The sequence below is a fragment of the Mollisia scopiformis genome, assembly GCF_001500285.1.
Source record: "Mollisia scopiformis unplaced genomic scaffold LY89scaffold_4, whole genome shotgun sequence".
In the NCBI taxonomy this organism is placed as follows: domain Eukaryota; kingdom Fungi; phylum Ascomycota; class Leotiomycetes; order Helotiales; family Mollisiaceae; genus Mollisia; species Mollisia scopiformis.
In genome coordinates this window covers 1,075,412-1,101,747 of record NW_017263584.1, presented here as the reverse complement: position 1 = coordinate 1,101,747, position 26,336 = coordinate 1,075,412, and the positions used below count along the sequence as shown (strand labels likewise).

The 26,336-nt window shown below is 48.5% G+C and overlaps 11 protein-coding genes across 11 annotated transcripts; 5 read left to right on the top strand and 6 right to left on the bottom strand.

Moving 5' to 3' along the window:
* Nucleotides 1–1,094: 1,094 nt before the first annotated feature.
* LY89DRAFT_388740 (uncharacterized protein) lies at nucleotides 1,095–1,987 on the bottom strand. The gene has a single exon (XM_018207167.1). The coding sequence runs from the start codon at nucleotides 1,616–1,618 to the stop codon at nucleotides 1,166–1,168; it is 453 nt and encodes a 150-aa protein (XP_018076262.1). The 5' UTR covers nucleotides 1,619–1,987; the 3' UTR covers nucleotides 1,095–1,165.
* Nucleotides 1,988–3,045: 1,058 nt separating this feature from the next.
* LY89DRAFT_388761 (uncharacterized protein) lies at nucleotides 3,046–4,901 on the top strand. Its single transcript, XM_018207168.1, has 3 exons — nucleotides 3,046–3,675; nucleotides 3,727–3,866; nucleotides 3,915–4,901. Exons 1-3 carry the CDS (start codon nucleotides 3,234–3,236, stop codon nucleotides 4,689–4,691), a joined length of 1,359 nt encoding a protein of 452 aa, XP_018076261.1. The 5' UTR covers nucleotides 3,046–3,233; the 3' UTR covers nucleotides 4,692–4,901.
* A 1,458-nt stretch (nucleotides 4,902–6,359) lies between these two features.
* On the bottom strand, nucleotides 6,360–7,236 carry LY89DRAFT_576042 (uncharacterized protein; the record flags this gene model as incomplete). Its single annotated transcript, XM_018208822.1, has 3 exons — nucleotides 6,360–6,943; nucleotides 7,045–7,122; nucleotides 7,176–7,236. 3 exons carry the CDS (start codon nucleotides 7,234–7,236, stop codon nucleotides 6,360–6,362), a joined length of 723 nt encoding a protein of 240 aa, XP_018076260.1.
* A 298-nt stretch (nucleotides 7,237–7,534) lies between these two features.
* Nucleotides 7,535–8,763, top strand: LY89DRAFT_388649 (ubiquinone biosynthesis O-methyltransferase). Its single transcript, XM_018207165.1, has one exon. It carries the CDS (start codon nucleotides 7,728–7,730, stop codon nucleotides 8,589–8,591), a length of 864 nt encoding a protein of 287 aa, XP_018076259.1. The 5' UTR covers nucleotides 7,535–7,727; the 3' UTR covers nucleotides 8,592–8,763.
* On the bottom strand, nucleotides 8,502–10,181 carry LY89DRAFT_681267 (short-chain dehydrogenase). The gene has a single exon (XM_018214247.1). It carries the CDS (start codon nucleotides 9,938–9,940, stop codon nucleotides 8,936–8,938), a length of 1,005 nt encoding a protein of 334 aa, XP_018076258.1. The 5' UTR covers nucleotides 9,941–10,181; the 3' UTR covers nucleotides 8,502–8,935.
* A 2,159-nt stretch (nucleotides 10,182–12,340) lies between these two features.
* On the bottom strand, nucleotides 12,341–13,478 carry LY89DRAFT_575905 (putative fructose-1,6-bisphosphatase; the record flags this gene model as incomplete). Its single annotated transcript, XM_018208816.1, has 3 exons — nucleotides 12,341–12,471; nucleotides 12,520–13,312; nucleotides 13,353–13,478. The coding sequence occupies 3 exons, from the start codon at nucleotides 13,476–13,478 to the stop codon at nucleotides 12,341–12,343; spliced, it is 1,050 nt and encodes a 349-aa protein (XP_018076257.1).
* Nucleotides 13,479–16,640: 3,162 nt separating this feature from the next.
* Nucleotides 16,641–19,310, top strand: LY89DRAFT_637946 (alpha/beta-hydrolase). The gene is made up of 2 exons (XM_018211554.1): nucleotides 16,641–17,314; nucleotides 17,526–19,310. Exons 1-2 carry the CDS (start codon nucleotides 16,889–16,891, stop codon nucleotides 19,125–19,127), a joined length of 2,028 nt encoding a protein of 675 aa, XP_018076256.1. The 5' UTR covers nucleotides 16,641–16,888; the 3' UTR covers nucleotides 19,128–19,310.
* An 859-nt stretch (nucleotides 19,311–20,169) lies between these two features.
* Nucleotides 20,170–21,003, top strand: LY89DRAFT_681262 (uncharacterized protein). Its single transcript, XM_018214246.1, has one exon. It carries the CDS (start codon nucleotides 20,476–20,478, stop codon nucleotides 20,767–20,769), a length of 294 nt encoding a protein of 97 aa, XP_018076255.1. The 5' UTR covers nucleotides 20,170–20,475; the 3' UTR covers nucleotides 20,770–21,003.
* Nucleotides 21,004–21,258: 255 nt separating this feature from the next.
* Nucleotides 21,259–23,988, bottom strand: LY89DRAFT_388370 (WD40 repeat-like protein). The gene is made up of 3 exons (XM_018207164.1): nucleotides 23,981–23,988; nucleotides 23,162–23,926; nucleotides 21,259–23,066 (listed from the first exon to the last, which is right to left on the bottom strand). Exons 2-3 carry the CDS (start codon nucleotides 23,745–23,747, stop codon nucleotides 21,418–21,420), a joined length of 2,235 nt encoding a protein of 744 aa, XP_018076254.1. The 5' UTR covers nucleotides 23,748–23,926; nucleotides 23,981–23,988; the 3' UTR covers nucleotides 21,259–21,417.
* Nucleotides 23,989–24,175: 187 nt separating this feature from the next.
* LY89DRAFT_704673 (uncharacterized protein) lies at nucleotides 24,176–25,098 on the bottom strand (the record flags this gene model as incomplete). Its single annotated transcript, XM_018217398.1, has 2 exons — nucleotides 24,527–25,098; nucleotides 24,176–24,394 (listed from the first exon to the last, which is right to left on the bottom strand). Coding segments are annotated over exons 1-2 (366 nt in total), but the record flags the coding sequence as incomplete, so codon positions are not given.
* LY89DRAFT_388345 (cytidine deaminase-like protein) lies at nucleotides 24,934–26,122 on the top strand. Its single transcript, XM_018207163.1, has 2 exons — nucleotides 24,934–26,056; nucleotides 26,117–26,122. Exon 1 carries the CDS (start codon nucleotides 25,229–25,231, stop codon nucleotides 25,736–25,738), a length of 510 nt encoding a protein of 169 aa, XP_018076252.1. The 5' UTR covers nucleotides 24,934–25,228; the 3' UTR covers nucleotides 25,739–26,056; nucleotides 26,117–26,122.
* The last annotated feature ends 214 nt before the right edge of the window (nucleotides 26,123–26,336 follow it).

The following is a 26,336-nucleotide window of genomic DNA, read 5'->3' as shown; positions in this document are numbered from 1 at the left end:
AAGCGGGCCCGGGTCAGAGAAGCAGAAGTTTGGCGACGAGATGTTTCGAATGGGAAAATGAGCGTTGAAGATGGCGATCGATAGCGTCCAAGCCAGAGCAGCAGTAGCCAGGCAGTGACATGAACCGGTGCGGTGTGGCTGGGATCTTTGCCTGTTACTGAAGGGCAGCCATATACTATACAAACTATACCTAGGTAGTTAAGTATTGCAAGGAAATATCCAAAGAAGAGAAAGGAGTTTAGTCAGACCAGACCAGACCAAACCAAAACAGAGACGGACGGACCGCCGAGAGAAGATTGCGGTAAGTACAGAATAGCCAAGTTACACACAGTGCTGAGTAGGTAGGTAGGTACCACTGTACACCCACGCACACCCCCTTCGTCGACCCGCACCTACGGCCACACCACCATCTGCCACCACTCGTCTGCGCGTGTGCATTCTTCTGAGCTTCCAGAAGCAGGGGTAGCCTTCTTCTAGAAAGACTAGAAGCCCGCAACCCTGTCGGCGCGATCAATGCTCTCAACTCCCATTGCTCATCGTGGCCGGGGTCAACGCCCATGAATGAATAATATGACCAGCCAGCAAGTAACAGAACAGCAACCATCGTGTGGTGTGCCCGTCGTCGAGCATAGTATAGCATGGCATCAGCATAAGGAAGGGACAACCATCAATTTGCCTCTCTCTGCCTTTTTTCCTTCTCCTCCTCCTTCTTCTTCTTTTCCTAATTTCTCTTTTCCTTTTTCATCCCTCACTTACTCACCCACCTCTCTTCCCGCGGCCTGCCTGCCCTTCTTGCACCAACAATCAACAATCTCCCACTCTCCGTCTCCTGCTCGAGTCGATCGTACCCTTCCCTACGAGGGTGGACGTTTTATTACTCGAGACGTTCGCAGGACCCAGCACTTGTTGGTCACATTGATCGCCATTAGCCTCGGTACGACCCTAAAAAGAGAGACGATAGTGCAGCATCACAGAAGAAAGCACGCAGCAGCAGCAGCACCAGCACCAGCAGCAGAAAGTTAGTGAGCAACAGAAGACGCAGAGTCCACCCCCCCGCCGCCCTTCTCACTGGCCATCTCGCGGGAGACGGTTCATTCGCATCCATCCATACATCACTCCCAGCGTCCCAGCAGAAACACCCGGCGTCCTGACTCCCACTCCGCCCTCAGCCACGACCACCGCTCCCTACCGACAGGGTTGTGATCCTTGACCTGACCCTTCTTAATCCTCTCCCCTCCCCCCCATGCAAGTTTGGGTTTGGGCTTCGATTATTTTTCTTGCACCTTGCACGGTCGTTGTTAGCGAGGTCAAGCTCCCACTCCCAGGCACCTTCACGTTTTGAGTGACGATCCACGTCCGGCCCAGCGAGAGCGCCATCCCAGCCCCAGTGAGGTCTAGCGGTGTTGTCCACCCTCCAGCACTGAGCACTCTGTCGTCCAGTCCAGTGCAGGGCAATCGAAGAAATAATAAGAAATCTTGGATGGAAAAGGCGACGACGTTCTGTCCTACCTATCCTGCAACCCAACTGCACTCTGCACGCTGCACCTACCGCAGATAATCGACACGGCACGAATCTGAACTTTCCATTCCTGAGCATCATCTCGAACAAACCGCTCATCGCCCTCCGCCTTCAAAGACCCCCATCCTCCTCAGATCCTCAGACAAAATTTCACGACCTTTCGTTATCCCCAGTTCCCGCCCCGAGACCTCGACGACGTTGAGCTCGAAACCTGGCCATCCAGAAGCCGGCGTGCTTTGGTCCGAGGTATCCTCGTGTTACTTCCAACGCAACCTCGCTCGACTCGATTCCAACTGAAAGCGCGACATTCACTGCAAGTATTTCCCCAATCCATCCAAGCTTGACCTACGCGGGAATAGATGCTGACCGACAATAGCCTTTCCGATTTTCAGAGAGCCTCGTGTTCACACACTTCTCGATTTTTCCCACACTCCTCTTCTACCACTGCCCGTATCGATCTCTTGACGACGCCCTTCACAGGACAAACACATCTGTTCTGCGCGACTTTTCGATTCGATCCTTCTTCTACATTACTTCTTAGTCGAAAGGTCCTACAACAAAGAGCGAGAAGCGCATTGAGTTGAGCGCTGCTGCCCGATATCAGCAGGACCCAGCCCTTCACCGAGCAGTCTCACGGCCTGATCAGCCCCAAGTCAGGAAACACATCTCGGCATTCAATCTTTGTTCTCTGCCACGCCACGGCACCCTCCAAGTTCTACCAATTCGATACATCACTTCATCGGACGAACCTCTGGCTCGTGCCTAAGACACTGCAGCATACCGCACAAACCTGTTACTCCTAACGGAGAAGTCAGACTTATCACGCACCCAGAGCCATCAGTCCCACAAGCAGAGCGACCTTTTCAGGTTCTCCGTCAAAGAATTGCACCGGAAACAAGGGTCCGAGGACCAGGTCAAGCAAGGTCGACGCATATTCTGCCTCGGTGATATCGCGCCATCAGACTCGGCCAGGCTATACGCATTGGGCGACAAAGGTTTCGAGCTGCCCTGCGTTTCACGGTCGTAAAAGAAAAAACCGCCCAATTTTAACCGGCGGCTCGGTTGCCCGTGCGTTCTGACATTCCCGCCCCCCGCGAACCCAGTGTCCGCAAAGCTGGGAAGGAAATCCAGTCTAGCGCCTATTTGGCTTCGCTCTGTCATCTTCGACCAGGTGAGCACGTTCGGATTGATGCATGTTCACTTACACTCTCCTCCACTTTCTCTTCCTGACATGTACTTTTTTCCTCCACCCGAGAATTGGCGGTGTGGATGTTGTCCGCTAGCAACGACGCCGATCATTATTCGCGCCCTCTACTTTCTTCCATCACCATTGATCTTTTACGCGAAGCTGACGTCTTGAAACCATAGAATCTTCCACCAGGCGCATCACCATCGTCTTGTCGTGCACGAGAAGAAAGACTCTGAACACAGGCCAAATAGTCACGTTATCGGCCGCGTGTTGACTTTGTCGACCCATTAAGCTGTGTTTGATCTGCTTAGGATCTGGCGAGTCAAGTCCAGCTCGACACCTGCAAACAGCCTTCCGAACGCGTCTCCCCGAGACATCACCTTCAGAATCGAGAGACATCTCAGATTCCCGCATCATACCGAACAGTTGGACGAACGCCTGATCCAAGCGTTCGTAATTTCTCTATAATCGCGGTCGTCCGCTACTCCTCCCTCTTTGGACGGTCAGTACCATTATCTCGTCACTATGGATATCAAGCAGATTGTCAACTCCAAAGGTGGCCAAAAAGGAGCCGCCGCTGTTGCTGCTGCAAATGGCACAGCGCAGGATCTTCATCTGCTTCATTCGATTTCACAAGCCAACAGCATCCCGATGTCGGACACGGGTTCAGAACGAGGGAACTCACCGCACGACTCAGAGCACTCACGGTACTCTGCTCCTAGATATGGACAGATGGGCGGAATCAATGGTGGACCTAATGCCATGCGCTACCCATCTCCAACTGCCATGCAAAATCCTCTCCCTATGTTACAGCAACCTTATCGAACTGACAGCAGCTTCGATAATGGTATGATGCAACAAGACACTACCAGACCACCACGTCAACCAGGAGACGCTACTCAGAAAGCTTTCCCTTGTGGCACCTGTGGCAAGGGATTTGCGAGAAGAAGTGATCTGGCACGACATGGTAAGTCATTTCAATTGTTAGACGTATGATTCACATGCTAAGAATACAAAGAACGTATCCACAGTGGCCACAGACCTCATGTATGCGAGCACCCAGGGTGTGGCAAACAGTTCATTCAACGATCCGCCTTGACTGTGCACATGAGAGTACATACAGGTGAAAAACCTCACATGTGCGAACGTTGTGGAAAGGTGAGCTCGGATTTCCAACGATATTGACAAAACTAATTATCATCATAGCCCTTCAGCGACTCAAGTTCCCTTGCAAGACATCGTCGGATACACTCAGGAAAGAGACCTTACAAATGTCCTTATGCAGACTGTCAAAAGACCTTCACTCGTCGTACCACACTTACTCGCCACCAAAATCATCACACTGGAACCGTCGAGGAAGCCGCAGCAGCTACAGCAGCAGCTCTAGCAACACGCGGTGGAGGAAGTAACCGTGGTGGTCGACCAAGATCTGATGGCGAGCAATACTCGAACAATGGCTCACCAATGTCTACACCATCGCCTGGCCAAAGAACTATGTCTGCCTCACCAAACTCTGAGCTTGCTCCCTTGAACGCAATGCCCCGCCATCCATCCGAGTACCAACCGTACATGAGCAACAGTCCTTTGCCAGGCCATCTCCGTACCGAGTACCACATGCAAAATCAACCGGCTCAGACCACCGCAACATTTCCCAATGGCATGCGACCAACGTCTCACCCCACGGGCTACGGACCACCTTCGATTCTCGAACCAACTCCCACCATGGAGCAGCGTCAGCCTGGTAGTGCAAACGGCAGTCCTCATATGAGCACTGTTGGCTGGCAATCCCCTTCGCAGAACAATATGCCATCGCCTTCGCAAAGCAACGGTTACGTTTATCCAGACCCCGATCCGTACGGTTCCGGTGCGATTGCTCAACAGCAGATGTACTACCCGAGCTCTAACACTAGACAACAAAACTCTGGTGTAGATGGTTACGACGTCAAACCTCGAATCAGCGAAATGTGGACCGCTGCCCAATGAAGCACATACACAACCCTATGAACCTAGTTCACTCCACTCGACATTACAACCTCTTTAGCATCTCCGATCACTCGTGCGACAACTTTCTTTGCCTCTCTCGACAGAAGTGTTCGATACCCTGTATATTTCTCATTCTCAAGGAGTTCTGCGGGCATTGCAGCATACATCACAGGGTTACAGCACCTCCAAAAATTGGCGTTCATTTTTCTTCATTCTTTTCCTTTTCACTGTATCCTGAATTTTCTTTGCCTCTAGAGCGGGGTGGTTACATATTAGACCTGGTCTGATACACCACATGTATCCGAATGACTCAAGATGGTGTGCGGGCTGCAAAGCCATCTACGACGTTTACGAGGATCTGGCCAATTGCTTTTCATTGATTTGGCATGGCGGGTGGTTTTCTTTGTTCGCAAGGGACACTAGCAATGCAATTGGTACATTTGGTCGGGAATTTTGATTGCTGGCGGGCTTGCGAGAAAAAAAAAATAGAAATCGTGCATGCTGCACTGTAGATTAGCTGAAGACTGTGAGCAATGAAACACATCAACTTCATACAATCTTGAAAATCGGCGTGAGATAGATCCAGCCCAGGCAGAAGATAATCCTGCCACTTGCCTGGAGTGTAGAGACCTGTTCGTCCAGACGAGGCATTGCATATCAACGATACTTTCTTGTAGATGACGTCTCCTTCTCGTACTAGAAAGTCTAATGTTCAAAACTTATAGTCTTAGCAGACCAATTCAGAGTAAATATTCCAGTCAGCCTCTCTCTGTCATGGGAAATTGTATCCTATCCACCAGCCAGTTCCAAGCCATAACAACGCAATCAGGAAAGTATTCACAAGCTGAGTACAGTAAACCATCAGTAGACGTTATACCAACACAACTAACACAATTCACAACTCAAAGCCTGCGAATCCTGTTGACTACCTAGGCAAGTTGTATACAACCCTCCTATCATTCCCTCAACCAAGGATGGTCGAACCTATCAGGTACCAGGGCCGCGAACGGAGAAAAAACACCTCTTTTACGAGGGCAACTCGGTCAATATTCGAAGCCGGATGTCTGCTAGTACGGGAGTGAAGGGATACCGGTTTTGTTAAATTGGTCGGTTTAGTGAAGACTTGAAGGAGGTGCCGGCGAGGTTAGAGGGTGGGTAGGTTGGGGGTTATTTGGGTTTGCTGAGGGTTTGGGAGGGAGATGTGTGGGGTGAGAGATGGTTGGAGAAGTATGTGGTGTTTTTGGTGATGGATGGGTTGTGGATGCTGGTAATTGTTTGTGGTTCCTCGCGGGGAATGCAGGTGTTGGGGTTGATGTGGGATTGAAGCAAGCGAACTTGGCGGATTGTCTCTTTAGGGTATGTATCTGGCATTTTTGGGTTGAGAGAGTGTAGTGAGTATCGACGCTTGCAGGTGATTAGCGTTTAGTTAGTTTAAGAGAGAGATATAAGCATACTCTTGACTATTGTTTTGTAGCTCGATGATCACCGGTGACTAGTGGCTGCACGAGGACCATTGGACTGATCTGTGTCTCACTTCAAACCGGCAGTTCAAGAGCCCCTGATCAACCAGATGACAAATTTATAAACACACTTGCCCTTGAATCTGAACGGTCTAATTTTCCAAACGTGCAGTAATTTTCCAAACCGCCTTCCCACCGACTAACGCCATCACGAACTCCCATTAACAACTCCATTCTCCTTCCCCACCCCACCCCCCAACTTCCCCTCCGTCCTCTCCACATACGCAACCAAATCCTCAATAGTACAAACCCTCAACCCCCACCGCTCCCCAAATCTCAAACACCCATCCCGCCTCATCATACCTCCCTCCCTCCTCTCCGCTTGCCCCTCAACCTCCTCCCCATCCTCCACCAACTCGCAAATCACACCCACCTCCGGCATCCCCGCCAACCGACAAAACTCCACCGCCGCCTCCGTATGGCCCGTCCTCTCCCTCACCCCGCCCTCCTTCGCCCTCAACGGGAACACATGGCCCGGTCTCCGGAAGCTGTCTTTCGTGGAGCTCTTCTCGGCGAGTAGGTTACAGGTTAATGCCCGGTCGGAGGCCGAGATGCCGGTGGTGGTTAAGGGGGAGTTGGCGTCGATGGAGATTGTGTAGGCGGTTCGGTTCGGGTCTTCGTTCGAGGTTACCATTTGCGGGAGGGCGAAGTGGGTGCAGAGGGAGGGGGGCATGGGCGCGCAGATTAGGCCGGAGGTGTGGCGGATCATGAAGGACATTTTTGAGGGCGTTACTGATTGAGAGGATTAGAATATGGTTTATAAATGCTAAGGTAGCTGGCCCAAGAGTAGAGGTCCCAAAATGTCCTTTGGAGCAAGAGTGACTTGAACGTACTGGCTGAAGCGGCTATTATGAGGTCGCCTTCATTTTCGCGGGACAGGTCGTCGAGGACTACTATGAATTCGCCGTTTTCTGGGAGAGTGGTTAGTGAGGGTTGAGGAAGAGGGGAGGGCGGGGAATCGTACTGAAGGCTGCGATTGTATCTTCTATAGAGTCAAATTTCTGGGCTATGGATTGGGAAGGCATTTTGGGTAATTGTGTGTTCGTTCGTGTTGCGTGTGACTGAGTGAGTTGGGAGTGAGGATAGAAAAAAAAAAATGCCCCGCTTGAAGCCGGCTCTTCGAAATATCTGAAGGCGGGGTCGTGAACTGCTTCTCTTGCTTTCAATCGCTTCAAATATTATGTCCAGATGTTGAGAATTGAGGGTAGATATCCAAGAAGTATGAGCAAGAAAACAGGAGTGAAGTCTCCCGGATATTTATTACTGATCACGACAGCGACCCGAAGAAATGGGATGGTGCTCCGGGGCTTGCATATGGATTACAGATGATTGACAGGGTTCCGTTTCTGCAGGAGTAACGTCGGGTTCTAGAGCCGAGGCCTTCCCGAGCCTGCCTAGGTATGCGTGCTTACGGCAGCCCAAATAAATCGTGCGTCAGCAAGACAAACAATCAAGACATCAGCCATTGACCAACATCTTACCTCACTTCCGACCTTGCAAGCTGAGGAGGGAAGCAATGGCGGCTCCGGCACCGCTTCGAGCGACCTCACTGCGCAATTTGAATCTATTGCTCAGAACCGCGCCTCGATTCGTGCAGAACCAGTTTCGGCGCCAGCAGAGCACAACGTCTGCTTCTTCTTCGGTGAACCCAGAAGAGGTCTCGCATTTCAATGCTCTGGCTTCGACGTGGTGGGATCCACATGGTTCTTCTCGACTCCTCCATCTTATGAATCCGCTTCGACATGATTTCATCCGAACCTGCCATGCTTCACAACCAGACGCTCCTCTCAGGTCGGGGTTGAAGTATCTAGATATCGGATGTGGAGGCGGGATCTTTGCTGAGAGCGCGGCCAGGCTGGGTAGTACGGGTAGTGTGACGGCTATTGATCCTTCGTCTGAGGTTTTAGCTGTTGCGAAGGGACATGCGAGACGAGATCCGGGTCTCAAGGACAAATTAACGTACCTGAATACCTCGATTGAAGGACTTCCTCTCCTAACTTCTGCGGAGGAACAGTATGACCTCCTCTCGCTATTCGAAGTCATAGAACATATTACCCATCCAGCGGAGTTCTTGGACAAATGTACACCGTTTGTGAAACCTGGAGGATGGATAGTAATGAGCACAATAGCGAGGACGTGGATGAGTTGGTTTACGACCAAGCTGGTTGCTGAGGATTTGGCGAGGATTGTACCGAGAGGAACGCATGATTGGGAGAAGTATATTAATGAGGAGGAGTTGAGAGCACATTTCTTGAGGGAGAGGGGGTGGAACAGTCCGAGAGTTATGGGGGTTGTTTATGTGCCTGGGTTGGGATGGAAGGAGGTCAGTAGTAGTGAGAGGGTGGGGAACTACTTCTTTGGGATCAGGAAGGACTTTTGAGGACAAGTGCAGAGAGAGGTTGTACGTTTGTGTATGATATGGTATGGTGAAGACTTGGAGGACGAGATACCCTGCTTGACATTGTTCAATGCATCGTTGGAATGTGCTTCTTACTGTCGAATCTCGTCTATACTATGGTCAGACAATGTGAGACGGCAATGATCAACATCCGGACGGACAATGAAGCCATTGCAACGAATTCATGGAAATGCATTTTGGACATTGGTACCAGAAAGTATTATCTGATCATCACATATATTTCAAAGGCTTTTCCTCACTATCACAATATCCCAACAGAAGGCCCGACTTAAGGCTGCAGCAAGTAGGGAAACTCATACGGACATTCATTCCTCCACACCGACCATCTCACAACTGACCTTCCACAACTTCTTCTCAGCCTCCTCGTCAAATGCAAAAGGAGCATACCCACCCCTCATCATATCCTGATCTGGAGCATCCACAGCCTCTGCACAATCCTCCAAATACATAGCACCTTTCCCTTCCAAGACCTTCGCAACAGCTCCCCAGACTGTGGTCGCAGCACCCTGAGCAGGGTCTTTCAAGAGATCCTTGATCGTTGGCAATATGGCTGCTAAATCCTTCGGATCATCGTGTCGTTGAGCACGACTTTTGATTAGCCCTGGACTGATGGAGAATCCATGCAGACCTTGACTTCCGTATAGTCTCTCGATCTCATTAGCCATGAGGATGTTTGCCGTCTTCGATTGAGCATAGCCTAAGCGAGGAGTGTAGATGCCATCCAGGTTGAGGTTGTCGAAGTGTATTGGTCCTCGACGATGGGAGCCAGAAGACACATTGATAACACGGGAGTTGAACTCCAGTGTGCTGGAAGCAAGAAGCGTGGGTTTGAGAAGCTGGAACAGCAAGAAATGACCAAGATGATTAGTGCCAAACTGGATCTCGAAGCCATCGACCGTCCTCCCTTCTGGTGGATTCCTGATTCCGGCATTGTTGACAAGTACATTAAGCTTCTTACTCTTCTTCAAGAACTCTTCAGCACCAACTCGAACGGACTTGAAAGAGTCGAGGTTCATCTCAAGAAGTTCCAGCTTGCCGGTTCCTTTGCTGGAGGAGGCTATCTCGTCTAGGACTTCTTGTCCTCTTTTCATGTCGCGGGCTTGCATGAAGATGTGCGCGCCTGTTGCATGCAGGGCTCGAACCGTCTCGATGCCGATTCCTGAAGAGGAGCCGGTGACGAGCATGACTTTGTCGGTCATCTTGTTGATGAGTCCTTCGTCCTCGATGATCTGCAGAGCGGTGGGACGAGAATCGCCCTCGCCTTGAGGGTGTTCATGCACGGCGGCGTATGGCTGGATGCGTGGGGACATTGTTGGAAAATGGACGTTGGTCCCTGAATGGGTTTATGTTAACTAAGTGGTTACTTGAGATGTGGAGCTCCTCTAAGAGGCAGTCTGGCTCTAGATGTATCCTCACTGAGCCGCGAACGCTCCGATACTTATTGGAGCTCCAATAGACGAGATTAGATTCATCGGCGTATGAAAAACAGACATGCCGATGTACTTCATTATATCCGTTGCAAGAAAGGCAATGAGGTGACCAAATGTGGTGGAAAACATCTAAGATGTAACGACGGATTTAGCGGGCTTATGAGCGTAAGAAGTTGCGATCACCGGTCGTCATGTGATTGACTTGCTCCTTTTCAGTTTGTTTTTGCTAGCAACTTCTTTCTTTCTTGTCAATATTGGGACCTGTATCATGGACAAGCGTCTAATGGCTTTCTACCTCTGAGATCGAACAAATTACGTTTCAATTAATTGCTATACTTCTAAGTTTCCTCAGATCACAAGAACTTTCTCCAGATACCTAGAAGCCATATTTTAGGGTACAGACAGAGCTCACTCTTGCTAGCTGAGGGGCTGAAATCATACAGTAGTGTCGGCTTGCTCACTATCGACATTTTGTATAAGACTATTTTGGCCATTGTGCGTTCTGGCTTTGGAACTTGTTTGACGAGAAGAAAGGTGTTGTTATGAGCCCGTAAACCCGTCTCATGTATTGTTTATTTCTCTTCTTGAACTAAATGTCAAGGCTAAGATTGAAACTGAGGTGGACGTTGTGAGGTTTAAAGTTCGCATTCAAACTTCTGGGCAAGGCTGGACTGTGGAGATGAGGAAGTTTTGGGGAAAGATCTTGCTTTGTAGATCTTCTCAGTTCGTTCAATCAAAACCTAGGAAGGGGTTGTGGCGGTGTTCATATTAAGTAGGCGATGAAAGTTTCAAACCCTGCGTTATTGTTAGCTCGAGTGACAGACATGAAAGAAGAATGAATCGCTCACTCGCTCCAATGGCATTGCTTCTAGTACCAGCGGCTTGGACAATCGAGGCAGGAAGAGCACCTAATTGTTGTCCTTGATGATTGCTATTATCAAGCAAAGAACATGTCGGTCCCAAAATTAGAATTACAACCCACAGTTTCAATCATTTACTGTACCAGGTTCGCTCTGTGAGTGTGGGGGAGTTGTTCGACGACCACCTCGAGGAGGAGCAGGTTGGAGAGGCCGGAGGTTAGCTTGGTTGCTACGAGGAGATTGGAATCGAGGAGGTGGTCCCCATTGCCAATACTACATTACCCTGTAGAATCTTGCCAAGCCCCATCAGGTCGGCGATGATGCATGCCGGAAAAATGCTTTCCCATCTTGTGACAACCCATGCGATTCCAATTACTTGATGTACAAAAAGCCTAATGGCTTCTGAAGACCCGGTTATGTACGGCCCGTCGATACCTAAGTATACGAGACTGTCCTGATACGAAGTCCCATATTTATAATGACGGTCTAAGATGGTGGACTGCCGCTCGAAATCCTTGATTTCTGGAGAATCAGTGAAGAAGGGGCTGGAAGACTTGTGCAGGTTGGGGAATCTACATGTGGGTAAATGTCTGTCTTTGTGATAATAGATCATTTTGATTCTTGCTCACAATGTACGGTTTCGGTTCCAAGACATGTTTTCTCTTCATATGCAAACCACTGTTGAATATGCCTGGCTATGGACAATTTCTGTCTTTGAGCTGAACATATCTCCATGAGAAATTGCTGGCTTCTTCATTCGAGGGAAACTTCGTTGGCCGATCTCATTATGATCAACATGCTACTCGTCGTCTCTTGCGCAAGTTGGACTGAGGGCCCATGATTGTGGGCAAGGTTGGGTGCCTTCGGAGTTGAGGTGGACTTTCATGTTCATTGGATGTATAATGTCTGTGGCGTGAGCCGTACAATAATGTTCTTAGAGAGATGAGACATCTGTAATTAAGACTTCTGTGTTTGTTGGGAGATTCTTCTCCCTCATCTACATGTAAATTTCACAAGATCTGCTTTCTGGGTCAGGTAATGTACGTCCGGACAAAATAGAGGTGGACCTTGGAATAGTTGTTTGACTTGGGTTGGCACAATGAATAGCTGTGAATACTCGTCCATAAATTGGGACTTGAGATCTGGTTCTCATGTCGGATCTCGTCTCAATTGTTCAAAATAGACCATTCCTCAGATTAAGTTCAGCATCTCAACATCATCCCTGCATGAGTACCCAGGACGAAATCACGTGTCTACGTCAAGTACGGACAACGGTTTGACCCCCAACCCTCCTCTCGCACATGTAGGACGAGCAAAGAGTTGAAATTCATGCTCTAGAATTGCCTACGTACTCCTCAAAGGTATATACAATCTGAATTCCATCCTAGCCGTGCTATCCAAAAACCAGCCCAACCAAAGCTTACTTGTGGAATGACTTGACCTTCTCCATCTCATCGTAGCTGCCCATGAATATACCTGATCTGTCATGAATGTGCTCGGGTACGACCTCCATCATTCGCTTCATCTTACTGTTCAATGCTTGACCACCCGCTGTACATTATTAGCCTAAGTTCTCTATCACGGTGACATTTCTCTTACCATTCTCGAAAACCATAGCCATTGGTGCACACTCATACAAAATTCTTAGCTTGCCCTTCGGACTCTTCTTATCCGCAGGATAGGCAAAGATACCACCATAGAGCAGAGTTCGGTAGGCATCCGCAACCATACTTCCAATGTATCTGGCTGAGTATGGTTTACCACCTTCCTCGGTTGGGTACTTCAGTGAGTTGAAGTAATCCTTGGTTGAATCTTCCCAGTACAGTGAATTACCCTCATTGACCGAGTAGATCGCTCTCTTCTTTGGCATCTTCATGTCAGGGTGAGTGAGAATGAATTCTCCCAGGGCGTTGTCCATGGTGAAGCCATTAACGCTACCGCCCTTCATAGTAATAACCAATTGTGCCGATGCACCATACATGGTGAACCCGGCAGCAATCAGCTCTGTACCAGGCTTTAAAAGATCTTCCTTTGTTCCCGTTGAGCCTTCTGCCAGCTTGTGGATTCCAAAAATCGTCCCGACAGAGACACCAGCATCCAGATTGGAAGATCCATCGATAGGATCACATGCTACTGCGTAACGAGCATTTTTGTGTTCTGGGAAGAAAATGGCTTCCTCTTCCTCTTCTGAAACGAGCACTGCGCACTTTCCTGACGAACGCATGGCAGCGATGAAGAGATCATTGCCAATAACATCCAGCTTCTTCTGGTCATCGCCGGTTGTGTTGCTTGAGCCTGCGAGGCCGGTAAGGTTGATGAGGGTCGCACGTCGAATGTAATATGCTATCGATTTGAAGGAGAATTGGAGAGCGTGGCAGAGTAATCTGGAGGGCTATAAGTCAGAATAAAAAAATCGCAGAGGGATACAGAACGTACGTGAAATCTCCAGTGGCTTCCTTATGTTTTGACTGCTCTTCTGTGAGAAAACGGGTGAGGGTTATGATGTCAACGTTGATCCTCTCCTCCTGCATAGGAGCGCCGTTGCCGTTGGAAGTCATTGTTGGGGATTTGGATGTTAGAAATCGAAGAGAATATGAAAGAGGGAGAGGTTGAAGAGAAGAATGTTCTTTATTGTCGTTTCCTCAAGCTGGACCTCGGGTCGAGGCGGAGTGGTCCCGGATGCTTTAAGAGTGAAGCTTCGAAACACGAACAACAATGAAATTCATGAAAGGGGGGTATGATTTGTAGGTAGGAGGTGAGAAGAGGATATGATGAGGAAAAGGACTTCTCTAATAGGAGTTTTATTGCATCACACGATGCTCCGCAATAGGCGCTTGATCCAGTTATCCGCAAGTCACTCAGTCACTTTTGCTCTTGCCGTTGTTCACCAGGCCAAGCAGGTCCAGCGATTGCTGCCCCGCGTCTTCTCGGCATAAGAGTCGCTCAGCTCGTCGGGATTGCCCCGCGCTAATGACGGAGGAATGGGAACAGCCACGGAAAAGGAGCAGACGATGATTTTCCGGCAATCCAAGTCCACGACGGGAGAGTTTTGAGGGTCTGGAAGAGTGGCAGGGCAGCGACACTGCAGTCCCAATGACGGGCAAATTCGGAGTCTTATCTCAGTGGAGAAATGTTCTTCCACGCCTTGGAGGTTGATTGTCCTGATCATGGCGGAGAGAAACCCGACAGGGGAAAACACGATTGCAGAGCCGAACTGACTCGACCTGGAGCTCGGACCCATACAACACGTGAGTAATTGACCTTACCCTCTGGGGCTAGCCTTGTTTTGCAGCTCGATATTTTCTTAGCGCACACCAAAGTCTTCAAGCTCGAAGCTTTCTCCAAGTTTTCTACATGTATTTTCGAACAAACAACGCGAACAACTGCAGCGCTGTCGCAGTACCTAGCCACTGCCGAGCTTCAATATGAGCAATGGTAAGCACCGCTCCCATTCATTCCATCCTCCCTCTACGTGATGACACACATACAACCGCAAACTAGAGTCTTTGACCTCAAGGGGAATGAAACTTTTGTAACACGTCAGTCTGAACTATGTTCGAATCACACGCAATTGCATACATTCTTGCTAGTCTCTATAGCTAATCTTCGAATCGCAGATTCGTATCGAATCGACGCTGTGAAAGCTCTGCGCTGCTCGGCATATACCCAGTGTTGGTGAGCACCAATCCTTCCAATTCACATCTCCTTGGCTATGATGAACATTGTGTGCTTTGCACGCTGGAAATTACCGACTGAGATCACAAGTCTTTGACGACACAAATGGCTGATTCTGAGCTACCTCAACCTATTTCGAAATTTGAATATCCCACTCCGTAACATTGGGCTAACATATCTGGAACTCAGATTAATCTTCTACCATCATGGATCGCAATTGGTACGGCAATCCCTTCCTCACACATCCTTTGTCTCCCCACCCTCGACTGCAATATGATGATACGGCACTGGGCTCTGAATTCATGAAAGAGACGCCATTTTGTGGCAGGCCTAGAAAACCTCGCCCACTGATTTCGGTCTTCCGATTACGCTTGATTCACCTACGCTTGGCACATCCAGTCTCTAACGAGGACTACAATAGATTGATGGATTATATACTCACGCTCGATATGTCGAGTTGATGATACGCGTTGACCGTCTCTCGGCCAATCATGATGGTATGTGTGACTTTTCTTTCTCATTACTTTCCGATTTTATGATGAGCAATTTTAGATGACGAGTCTGATCCGGTTTACCGATGTTGACACAATCAAATTTATACCATTCATGCCAACTGAATTTCATTTTAACACTTACTTTCTTACCAGCATGAGCTCTTTACAGTGTGCTGATATATTACTTTTAGTCACCAAACTCTTGCCAGTATAGAGGTTGTGATGTTGTCATCTGTGCTAGCAGATATTTTCAGGATATGCTTCAGCTGGGGCCTGCAGCACCAGGGTTCTTTGCCACATACATGGTAAGCATATTGATCTTTTCTACTCGTCTACAATCCCAAGCATCATGATGACCTCGACCGACAAATGACAAGCATATGTCCAAGCCTTCGGGCATTGACGAGACTGTCTTTACTGAATATGCTTTGTTGGCCGGACTACTCTATCTTCTGATGGTGGATGTCGCTAACAATACTAGGCTCATATGACGCGTATAACACCGTTGTCCTCTCTTGCTGGTGCTTTATAGGTACGTTTTGCATCTCTTGCATCTCCCCTAGTCCTCTTCATATGATGATCAATTTTATCACGACGGTCAACATAGCCACACGTTGGTATTGATGAGATCGCCTTTGACAAGGCAGTAGATCTGAAATTTCCCTTGAAATATGTCTAGTCCCTATTGTACTTGACTTCGGACCATAGCTGACTATTTCAAAGTTTACCGCCTGTGGCAAGGTCTCGTCTCCTGTCGGCATCGCTCTCAACGCTGGCCCTTCTCCCAAGTAGCCATCTCAGACCACAAGGTATGTGGATGCCATGCTTGATTGTTTTCTGGGCTGCAGTTGCTGGGTTATCGAGTGATCTTCACCAGCACATGAATTATTTTGCTATTCGAAAGCCCAAGTCATGCTTGAGGCCAGTCAGCTTAGTGGCATGAATTTCCAATGGACCTGATTTTCACATGTACAGAAATAACAGTCTTACTTCAGAAGAGCACATGAATTGTCTCTTTGAATCAATATAGATAGATTCAAGCAATGAACAAAGTACAGATAGTTCACAAACTTTGATCATAACAATTGAATGACGCCGTGACCAAGTCTCATCAACTTACTCTGACTGAAAAGGCTCCAATTGTTTCGATTGTAAACCTGGGCAGCATGGTTGGATATCCAATAAGGGCCCTGCGATAGTTGTGACTGCTATCTTGAAAATACCGGTAGTTGATGCCGCGCGGCTCCAATCGGCAGCCAACGATCCATACCACACTACTAATATACCTTCCGAAAGTATAAAGTCAAATTCCAAGGAATGTATAGTGGCCTGCCAACGTAGAACATGAAAATATACTCGTTGCAAGAATCCAGGATGCTAAATTCCAATCCAGGGCAGAGTTCATGAGGATCAATGCTTACTTGAAACATCGCGACAAATAACGGGATCATGCAGGTACACGCCGGTTAGTCTTACGCACGTGCCTATCGTTCAAGTCTGGGGAACAATTAACGTGTTGCACGGTGATTTCTGTCAATGTAACCTCATACAAAGCAGGTTTCCTAGACTTTGAGGAACCATAAATCGTAGTATCAATATTCTTTGTTTGGAACTCGGCAACACACCTCAGAAACAGAAAAGTGGGAGGGCACATGTAATACGAGGTCCGAGACAAGACAGGGCAGGCTACGTACGAACATTCGCTTGGTGAAGGATCGACCGCTGTTTCTCAGCTTACGAAGACTTGCTTTCCTTCTTCTCCTCTCATCAACAACAAACAGAAAAGACATGAGACGGCCATGTACGGATCGTACCTCCCCTTCCCCCTCATCTCTCTCTTCGTCACGATCACGAATGCTCAGTATCCTCCGGTCTTTTCAAACTTAACCACAATCACCAGCCCCGTCGACGGCAACATCTCCATCAGCTATAAAACTCCAACGGGAGCCTGCCAAACTGCATTCTCGACACAAGAACAATATACAGGATGGGTTCACATACCCGGGAATTACTCGACAAATACCTTCTTCTGGTTCATTGGCGCGCGCGATGCAACTGATCAATTGACAATATGGCTTAACGGTGGACCAGGCTCTAGCTCCATGATCGGCCTCTTCACTGAGAATGGACCCTGTGAAGTCATTGAGGAAGGGATCGGGAAGCTGGGCACACAAGTGAGAGATTGGGGATGGGATCGAGGGTCGAATATGCTCTACATCGATCAGGTGAGAGTGGTTCATGTTACACAAATCGGTTGCTTCTTCTGCCAAGCGTTGAAGGATTCAACAAAAATGACTATTCCTTGGCTTGAATCTGCTCACCAAGTCTGAGCAGTTTATCTTGCAATGCAGTTGCATTGACCAAGTGGTAGAATCTGCAGCTTGTATTCGAGTCACCGTCCCTCATTGCATCGAGCTATTGCTAACTACTTCATAGCCCAATCAAGTAGGGTTTTCTTACGATACTCCAACCAATGGCTCTCTCGACCTCCTTACCTCTGATCTCTACACTCCTCCTCAAGTACTGCCGAGCGGCCAACCTGCGACCACCTTCATGAATGGCACCTTCAGCTCTTTGAATGTCAACAATACCGCAAACACCACGGAGATTGCTGGAATGGCAATATGGCATATGCTTCAAGGATTTCTAGGAGCATTCCCTCAATACGCACCCAATAGCACATCCATGGGTGTTCATTTGTTTGCCGAAAGTTATGGGGGGAAGTACGGCCCTGCTTTTGCTAGTATTTGGGAAGCGCAGAACAAAAGACGCTCTAATGGAACAATATCCAAGACTGGGACTTTTGAGATCAAGCTAGCCTCTCTGGGTATTGTGAATGGTTGTGTCGACGACCTAATTCAGGCTCCATTCTATCCAACAATGGCAGTCAACAATACATATGGCCTGCAAGCCATTAATCCGACCCGAGCTCAGCTTGCAACAGGAAGCTTTTATGCCAAAGGTGGCTGTCAAGATCTCATTACTCAATGCCGGACAGCAGTCAATTCTCAAGATCCGAACAATGACGGCGACGTTTCTGTGGTCAATAGCATATGTTCGGATGCATACAACAACTGTGTCAACAATGTTATGGAGCCATACTATGACGCCGGGAGGAGCGTGTACGACATAGCTCACTTTTTGCCTGACCCGTTCCCATCCAGCACATATCTGGAATATCTGAATACTGCCAGCGTATTGGAGGCAATTGGATCACCTGTCAACTTCACACAAACTGACATGCAAGTCGTCAGTGCTTTCACATCGACGGGTGATTACGAGCGTCAAGCCCTTGTGCCCAATATTGCTGCTCTGCTAAATCAAGGCATCCGTGTTGGGTTCATGTATGGTGATCGAGACTACATCTGTAACTGGCTCGGTGGGGAGGCCATCTCATTAGCTGTTGCTGCTCAGACCTCACCGTCATATGCTTCGATATTTCCAAATTCTGGCTACGCTCCTATCATTGTCAACACGACCTATATTGGTGGTGTCGTTCGTCAATATGGCAATCTATCCTTCAGCAGGATCTACGACGCGGGGCACAGCGTGCCCGCATACCAGCCAGAAACAGCCTTCCAAGTCTTCGCTAGAATCATGACTGGCACCTCAATTTCGACAGGCGAAGTCATCGACGCCTCTTCTTATAATACCTCGGGTTCCTTGAATGCCACTCAAACAAACAGTCTTCCTGCTTCGCCCTCGGCAACATGCTGGTTGCGGAATATCCCAGATACCTGCAACGGCGATCAGAAGAACATGATTGTCAACAACGAAGGAGTTATAATCAATGGCATTCTCTATGATGCCTCTTCTGACTGGACATCTCCCGGTACCTCAGCAACACCTACCGCAATTGTATCTGTCAATTCTGGAGGAGTAACAGTGACGACGACCACCGAGATCCTGACAGGTTTCTTTACCGCTACGGCCACTCCGAGTACAACGAAAAAGTCGTTCGGAGTCTCTTCGTGCCAACTCAATCCGTTGGGTCTCACTCTACCACTTATCGGCGCTCTGGTGTCTGTGCTCATCTAAGCATGAGCAATTTCGTACACAAAAGTCTTATTTCATCGGCATACATTCAAAGTGAGGCGCAAGATGGCGTCTTGTATACTGCCAGCACAAAAACATATCATATAAAAGGGGGAAATTTGGGAGTTGTAATGAAGGATGGATAATGTCTCGGGCTACCCGTTTTACTGCACTATACCCTGCCAGAAATTGGCAATGAGATGGCGTTAATGTTTGAGTGTTTGGATGTAATTTTCAAACAGAACAAGAGAACAAAACAAGAGATGGGAAGAGCATACTTTGTATATGTACAGCATAGGGAAATGGACGGATATATTACTTCCCATTGACACTTCTCAACTGCATATCCCGTGTTGATTACTTGTAGCAATCGAGCTATACGAGATGACATAAAGCAGACTTTCCCGTACCTAGTCATCAGAAATGGCCTGACTCGTCCCCATTCCCAGCTTCACCGGACAAAACCGGACCTTTACATAATCCACCCACTCCTGCACATGGCTCAGCAAATCCGTTACAAATAACCATATGATTTCGCTCTTTCGTCCCCGATTTTTCTCTCCCAGCAATGCGATCTCTAATACTGCCCGCAACGGGTAATGGTCGGTAGCTAATCAGGCGGTGCTGATTCGCTCCGGCGTCCAAATGCTACCCTGGAGCAATGCAGTCCCTGGTCAGCAGCATCATGATACATTATCTCGCAGTGGTACTTCTCCGCGTTCTCCTTGGAGGTGTTTGGTTTTTTGTGAGGGAAGGTGTCAATGTTAAGTTGTGCTTTCTTTATATAGGGCCTCGAAGTCGAGACTTCTTTTCTTTTACCTTTTGCAGTATCAAGCAGTGATCAATTAAAGCAAGCAGTCTTTTTGTCTATAGTCTTATCTATACATAGGTACATACACGATGCAACACATCCCAGCCTCTTCTCTCGAGGACCTCCCCTCGAGAATAGCATACCTCTCCTCGTTCCTCAACCTCACGCCCCAAGACGGCGAAGCTCTGCTCGCCGCTAAACCCCTCGTTGCTCCCCTCGTCCCGGCTGTCTTGGACGCTGTCTACGTTAAATTGCTCTCGTTCGATATCACGGCCCAGACATTCGTGCCGAGGAACACGGATTATGAGGGTGAGGTGGTCAAGAATGTACAGGAGTTGACGTTGGAACATCCACAGATCGCTATGAGGAAGGATTTCTTGAAGGTTTGCCCCCCCCTCCCTTCCCTCTCCCCTCAAACCCAAAAAAGAAGAAGTATTGATGGGAAGGGGATAAAAACAGAACTACATCGTCAGACTCGTCTCAACACCAGACCTGACGCCCACCTCCCCGTTCTGGAAATACCTCGACAACGTAGGCATCATGCACACAGGCCAACCCGGCTTCAAGCACCGGGAAAAGAAACCCGAGCTAAGAGTAGAATACATCCATATGGGCGCCCTGCTGGGGTATGTGGTTGATATCCTGGTGGGAGCGGTGATGGAGATGGATGTTGCGAATGAGATGAAGGGGAGGGTGATTAGGGCGTTGAATAAGGTGGTTTGGATTCAGAATGATCTTTTTGCTAGGCATTATTTGTCGAAGGGGGAGGGGAGTGTGATGATGCCGGTGGGGGAGGGGGAGAGGGAGGGAGGAGGGTGTCCGTTTAAGGGTTGAGGAGTTTAGGGAGAAATGTAGGTGAGGAGAGGTGGGACTTTGTAATTAATGATATTTTGGCGCATCGGGGGTTGGGGTTTAGGATGGACATTTTGGATGGTACAATGCTTCACTCTAGAGTCAGACTTTGAATTCTTGGGATGTCCTATGTAGTTTGGGTGTTTGCTGACAGGTCTCGGACGAAGTTCCGTGAGAATCTGGAATCATCCTGGAATCTCTCTGTGAATGGATGACAAATTGGTAAGCATGGCGGTCGCTGAAGACAGTATGATGAGGAAGCAGAGTGAGAACTAACGTTTGCAGTTTTAAAAAAGGCAGAGGAGACAACATGAAGTAAGCAGATCTGAAAAAGAGCAAATGAGTGAAAAGGTGACACCGACAACTCTATCTCACAACAAGACGCAGATTTCAATGTTCGAATGGTTTTGGATCTAGGCTAGCAAGCCCCATTGTCCCAAATCCATCTGCCCTAAACGTCTCTTTCCAAATCCGACGCTGATCCTGAAAGACCTTTAGGGTCTTCACTTCATACAAGCTATCTCACATCCCACTAAATGTTTGAAGCGCGCCATCCAACGCTAAATCCACGAATGCCGTTCTTCCCTTCATAATATACATTATCATAGTCATGACCGATCATCTCCCACCCTATTCTACAGTTGATCCGCACCTCGTACAAACCATAAGGAGACCTCTCCCCGGCGATTTCCTCGCCCTGAAATCCTTGCCGCCGCACTTCCGACAGGTTAATGCCTCGCTCTCACTTTCGTCTTCGTCTTCGGCCGATGTGCCGTCCTCGGAGCTCAGTTTGCTGATCACGCTGCTCCCGCGTTCGATGGGTGGCATTAGGCTGCTGGAATCGAGTTTGCTCGGATCTCGTGCTGTGCCAAGTTGTTGTTTCCAGGCGGTGAGATTCCAGAATTGGTTTGACTTTCCCGCAGCATCGAGCTTCAGAGGGCTTTCGTCAGCGGCGGCGTAGGTGAAGCTCGGAGTCGGTGGCTGGCTGGCGGTGGCATTTGAGTTCCTGGTTGTAGTTTTATGGATACTTGGAGGAGGACTAGTCGTGGAGACACTTGGCGTCTGCTGTGTCATCGTAGGTGTTCCAGCATATTGCTGCTGACGAGCCTGACTAGCGAGATTATTTTGAGAATTAGAAATCGATTGTGATTGTGAGTTGCGATGGAATTTGCCAGGTGAGACGCTTCTATCAGAGCCTCTCCGTACACTTCCATCGTCCGTGATGCCATTCCGCCATGAGAGAATATGATCTGACTGTATCTGAGGTCCAGTAAATGAAGCTTGTGAGATTGATCCTCTCCTGGAATGCGAGCCTCCTGAGTTCTTCGTCATTATCGAGCCAGATCTGGCTAAAATCTTCTTTTTTGAGAAAGAATTGCTTTCCCAGAGATCGACTCTTCGTTTGTGTGCGCAGTCACACCGATAGACCTTGATTACGCCAAGATAGTCTGCTGTGACAATTATAAGACCATCATTATGCTCACTTCTGGCCAAGTATGCCGGTGTCTTGGTAGACACGCTCGCGGGGTCCGAATGCCGTTTCTCGGAGCCAGCACGAACAACAGACGAAGCAGCAGACTCCCCTCGCGACTCTTCTCGACTCAGCAGAGTGACTGGTGGAGGATTGCAAAGATCATATATTGGATCTCCAGAATCATTTAGAAGCTGCCGAGTTTTGGTAGGAGCAATGACTGCGGCTGTGACCATATCGGCATGTGCTTCAAACAATTCCATGGGACGTTTGTCTTTGTTCTCGGACTCGATAGGACCTGTATTCCAGATATATGCTTTTCTGTCCTCCGAACCACATATTATGTAGCGAGCATCGTCGCTAAAACTAGCATTGATCTGACTGCATGTATTCTCATGTCCTCTGAATTTCATCTCTAATGACTTGTCTTTCAGGTTATACAACCTGACACGAGAGTCATTGCTCGTGATCAGAACCTTGACCTCGCCTTCCGGATCATCCGGTGGAAAGGTAGTAGTCCTTATGCCAGTGATCTTGCTTCCTTTGGCATTCTTGCCACGTGATGAGCGCACATGGATTTGAGTATTGTATTTCAAACCTTCTGTCTCATAGAATAGACAAAGACCACTAAGTACTCCTGCCATAGCAATCTTGCCATCGGGAGAGAAAGCAACGGCTGTGATGAGATCCGGTAACTGGTTCCAGAATGCTACTGACTTGTCTGGTATACTCCATAATCGAAGAATTGAGTCGAGGGAACCGGCGAGGAAGAATCGATCGTCTCGTGGATGGAAGGCAATGGATGTGACTGCTTAATGTTAGTTACATAACTAAAGGTGTGGAGATGTAAGACTCGGCCGAGAAAACCTCCACACTGCTAAAAGGAACAACAAGGCTACTAACCAAAATCTTTATGCTTAAAAGTGCACAAGCATTCTTGTCTTGATATATGCCACAACCGAACCGTTTTATCCATTGACGATGACAACAGGAAGTTGTTCTTGCTCCAACTAAGGTCCAAGATGTCACCAGTATGACCATCGAATTCTCGTATTGGTTTTGATCTGAATACAGGCGCACTTAGTCGCTCGCCGCCCGAAGTGCTTGACGAGACATCTTCCTCATGCTCATGCGCCAGTCTTTCTTCTGGAGTTGAGATGACCGCCCATACCCTCACAACTTGATCACGGCCAGCTGCCGCAAGATATTTGCCATCTTTGCTAAATTCTGTCGCCCAAACTGCACCGTTCGTCTTTGGCGACTTCGATAGCTTGTGAGAAGTTGAGTCAACCTCAGAAGTAGTCAACCCGGGCACTTTCTCGTCGCTCGATGTATGTTTCGTGCCACTCAACTCTTGGGCTAAGAACATGCGATTGAACTCCCGAACCTTCTTATTGTGCGCTCGAACTTTGATGTACCTGGGCGGTTCTTTGTGCTGCGGTATGTACCCATTCGCTCCAATCGAGGAAGAGAAGACATGTGCGTTCATGCCTTCCGTGCGGTGATCGCCCAGCTCGGATTCATCGTCATCAGCATCTCCAGACTGATCTTTCTTCTTGCCGCCAATTATGGAGAACCGACTGAGAAAAGATACACCTTTCCTGCAGGGTCGACTGTTAGCGACTCATCCTTCATTGTTTGCCACGGGGACAATAAGCAAGCCACAAACGGTGACCCAACAGTAAGCCAACCTCCCGTGCTTATGGAGACTGGACAACTCACTTCTTTTCTTTGGCAGGAAAGCTGTCGCTGCGAGCTACGTCGGGCGTTAGTTGTCTGCCTGGCGGGGCTATATCCGGACTGATTGGGCTCCCGAGGTCAGTACTCGGACTCTCGGGTCCAGTCGCAGTTCGCAGCTTTTGCGGAATTGTGTTCTCGGTGTTGGTCCTCTTAAGTATATGCTATGCTATATCAATAACCGGTCTTTCAAGCTTTCATCTGGTATTTCGGGTGTTCCAATAGCAATATAGGGCAAGATTGAAGCTGTACGTACATGGGAGAGAGGATCGATGGCAGTCGAAGGCTGCACTGCTGCGGAAGGAGAGGTCGGTTTTGATCCATTGACCTCTTTGATTGTCGTAGTATTATTTCGTATTATCTTAATCGGTGACTTTTTGCCATTGGACTGCGCATTACCTGGTGGGAAGATTCTTGTCAGCATAAGCACAAAGGCTATAAGTAGAACCCATAATAGCATTTGATCATCTTTGATCGAGTTGAAGATGATTCGATATGAGGAACAGGCCGTATATACATGATATGACCTACCTTCAGAAGAAGTAGCTGACCTCGGCCTCGCTGACTGTCCGCCATCCGTGGTGGTAGAAGGTGACTCGAGACCTGAGGTGCCCGTGGCGCTGCCCTCAGGGAATTGAGCATCGGTCACCTTAATTCTGGGCAACGGGGGGTCAGCCATGGCCTAGGAGGTTCCATGTGTGTTCATCTGAAAGGATGTCTGAGGTGATCGCGCAAGGAAGACGTGTGGGCGTGGGCTGTTGCGATTTGTGCTTCTTTCATCCGCGGATGCCGAAGGCTTCTTCGTTCTGGTACGAAAACCAGGGCTGAAAACTCGCAGACGAAGCGACAGCTCGAAGGATCGTGTCCGAGAATACCCAAGTACTTCAGGATTGCAACCTTAAAGTTTGAGGTGGTATCGATTGGCCCTCCATCGCGGCGCGGTTTGCGCCATCAGATATTGCAGTTCTTGGATTTTCCCGTGACGTCGTTTTCTCGAAGAGGTGCAGATTGGCGGCCGCGGGGTCGGCATTTGACAGTTTTGCATCTTCAACACTAAATTTCACCTCAGCTCGAGTCTCTACCAACTTTGGCAGTAATATGGAAGTCTATGTCTTGCTCAGCCCAGAGTGATTTGTCGAAAGGTCGCACTAGATGATCTAACAGGGACATCTTTGATCCACCTTCGAAGACCTCTCTCGTCAGCAGCTTGCAGACCTGCAGTAACACCGAAACATGTCTTCAATAGCTCGGTCTGACCATCACATCGAGTACATGCGACAAGCTCTCGAACTGGCACGAAAATCACCTCCCAAACCTACGAATTATCGAGTTGGAGCGCTTCTGGTGGATGCGAGCGCGGATACGATTCTCGCGAGTGGATATACTTTGGAATGCGAGGGCAACACACATGCGGAGCAATCTTGTTTTATCAAGTTGGCGGGAGAGCACGAGGTAGCTGAAGAGGATTTGGCATCTATATTACCGAAGCAGACGGTGCTTTATACGACGGTTGAACCATGCTTTAAGAGATTGAGCGGGAATTTACCGTGTGTGCAGAGGATCTTGAGACTTGGGAAAGCTATAAAGACCGTGTATGTGGGAGTGAAAGAGCCAGAGAAGTTTGTGGGAGAGAATACGGGGAGGAAACAATTGGAAGATGCTGGAATAAATGTGGTTCTTGTTGAAGGGATGGAGAAGGAAATATTGGAGGTAGCTACCGCAGGCCATGTTCGAGATGGATGAACGTCACTTGAGCCTCTTCTCGTGGAAGAGAGATGAACAATCATGAGCTTTTGGGAAGCCTGACTTAGCCGAGCTCGAAAAGGGGGAGGCACTAAGAAGAACAGCAGCCTATCCTCGTGCACCACAACATATGACGATGAACTCAAGCCAGCTCTCTTCGCAACTCAGGATGACTCTCTTCTCGAGATTCCAAAGCTAGATTATCTCATCTCGACCAAACACCCCTAACTTCTGGAATCACGCCAGATCCCATCTCGATCCGTGAACCTGGTCCAGGAATCGTATTCTCAAAACGGGAAACGAAAGAACCTCAGACGAGTGCGTACCCATAGAATCTCTCAAATAATAAGAATGATCCACAATAGCTTTAACCATAAGGCTGAACGGACAAACAGCAACTCCGTGTCCGTTGACGTGCAGAATGTCGTCATGTACATCCGCATAAGGCTGAACGGAATCTGAATCTAGCCTCGTGAAACACCTCACCTCACTTCACCTCACTTCTTAAGAGGGAATCCAGTCCAACCTCACTCCTAACCACCAAATTCTTCCCTTCCTCAATCCCTTCTATTCCAAACCCAACTCAAACCACCCAAAA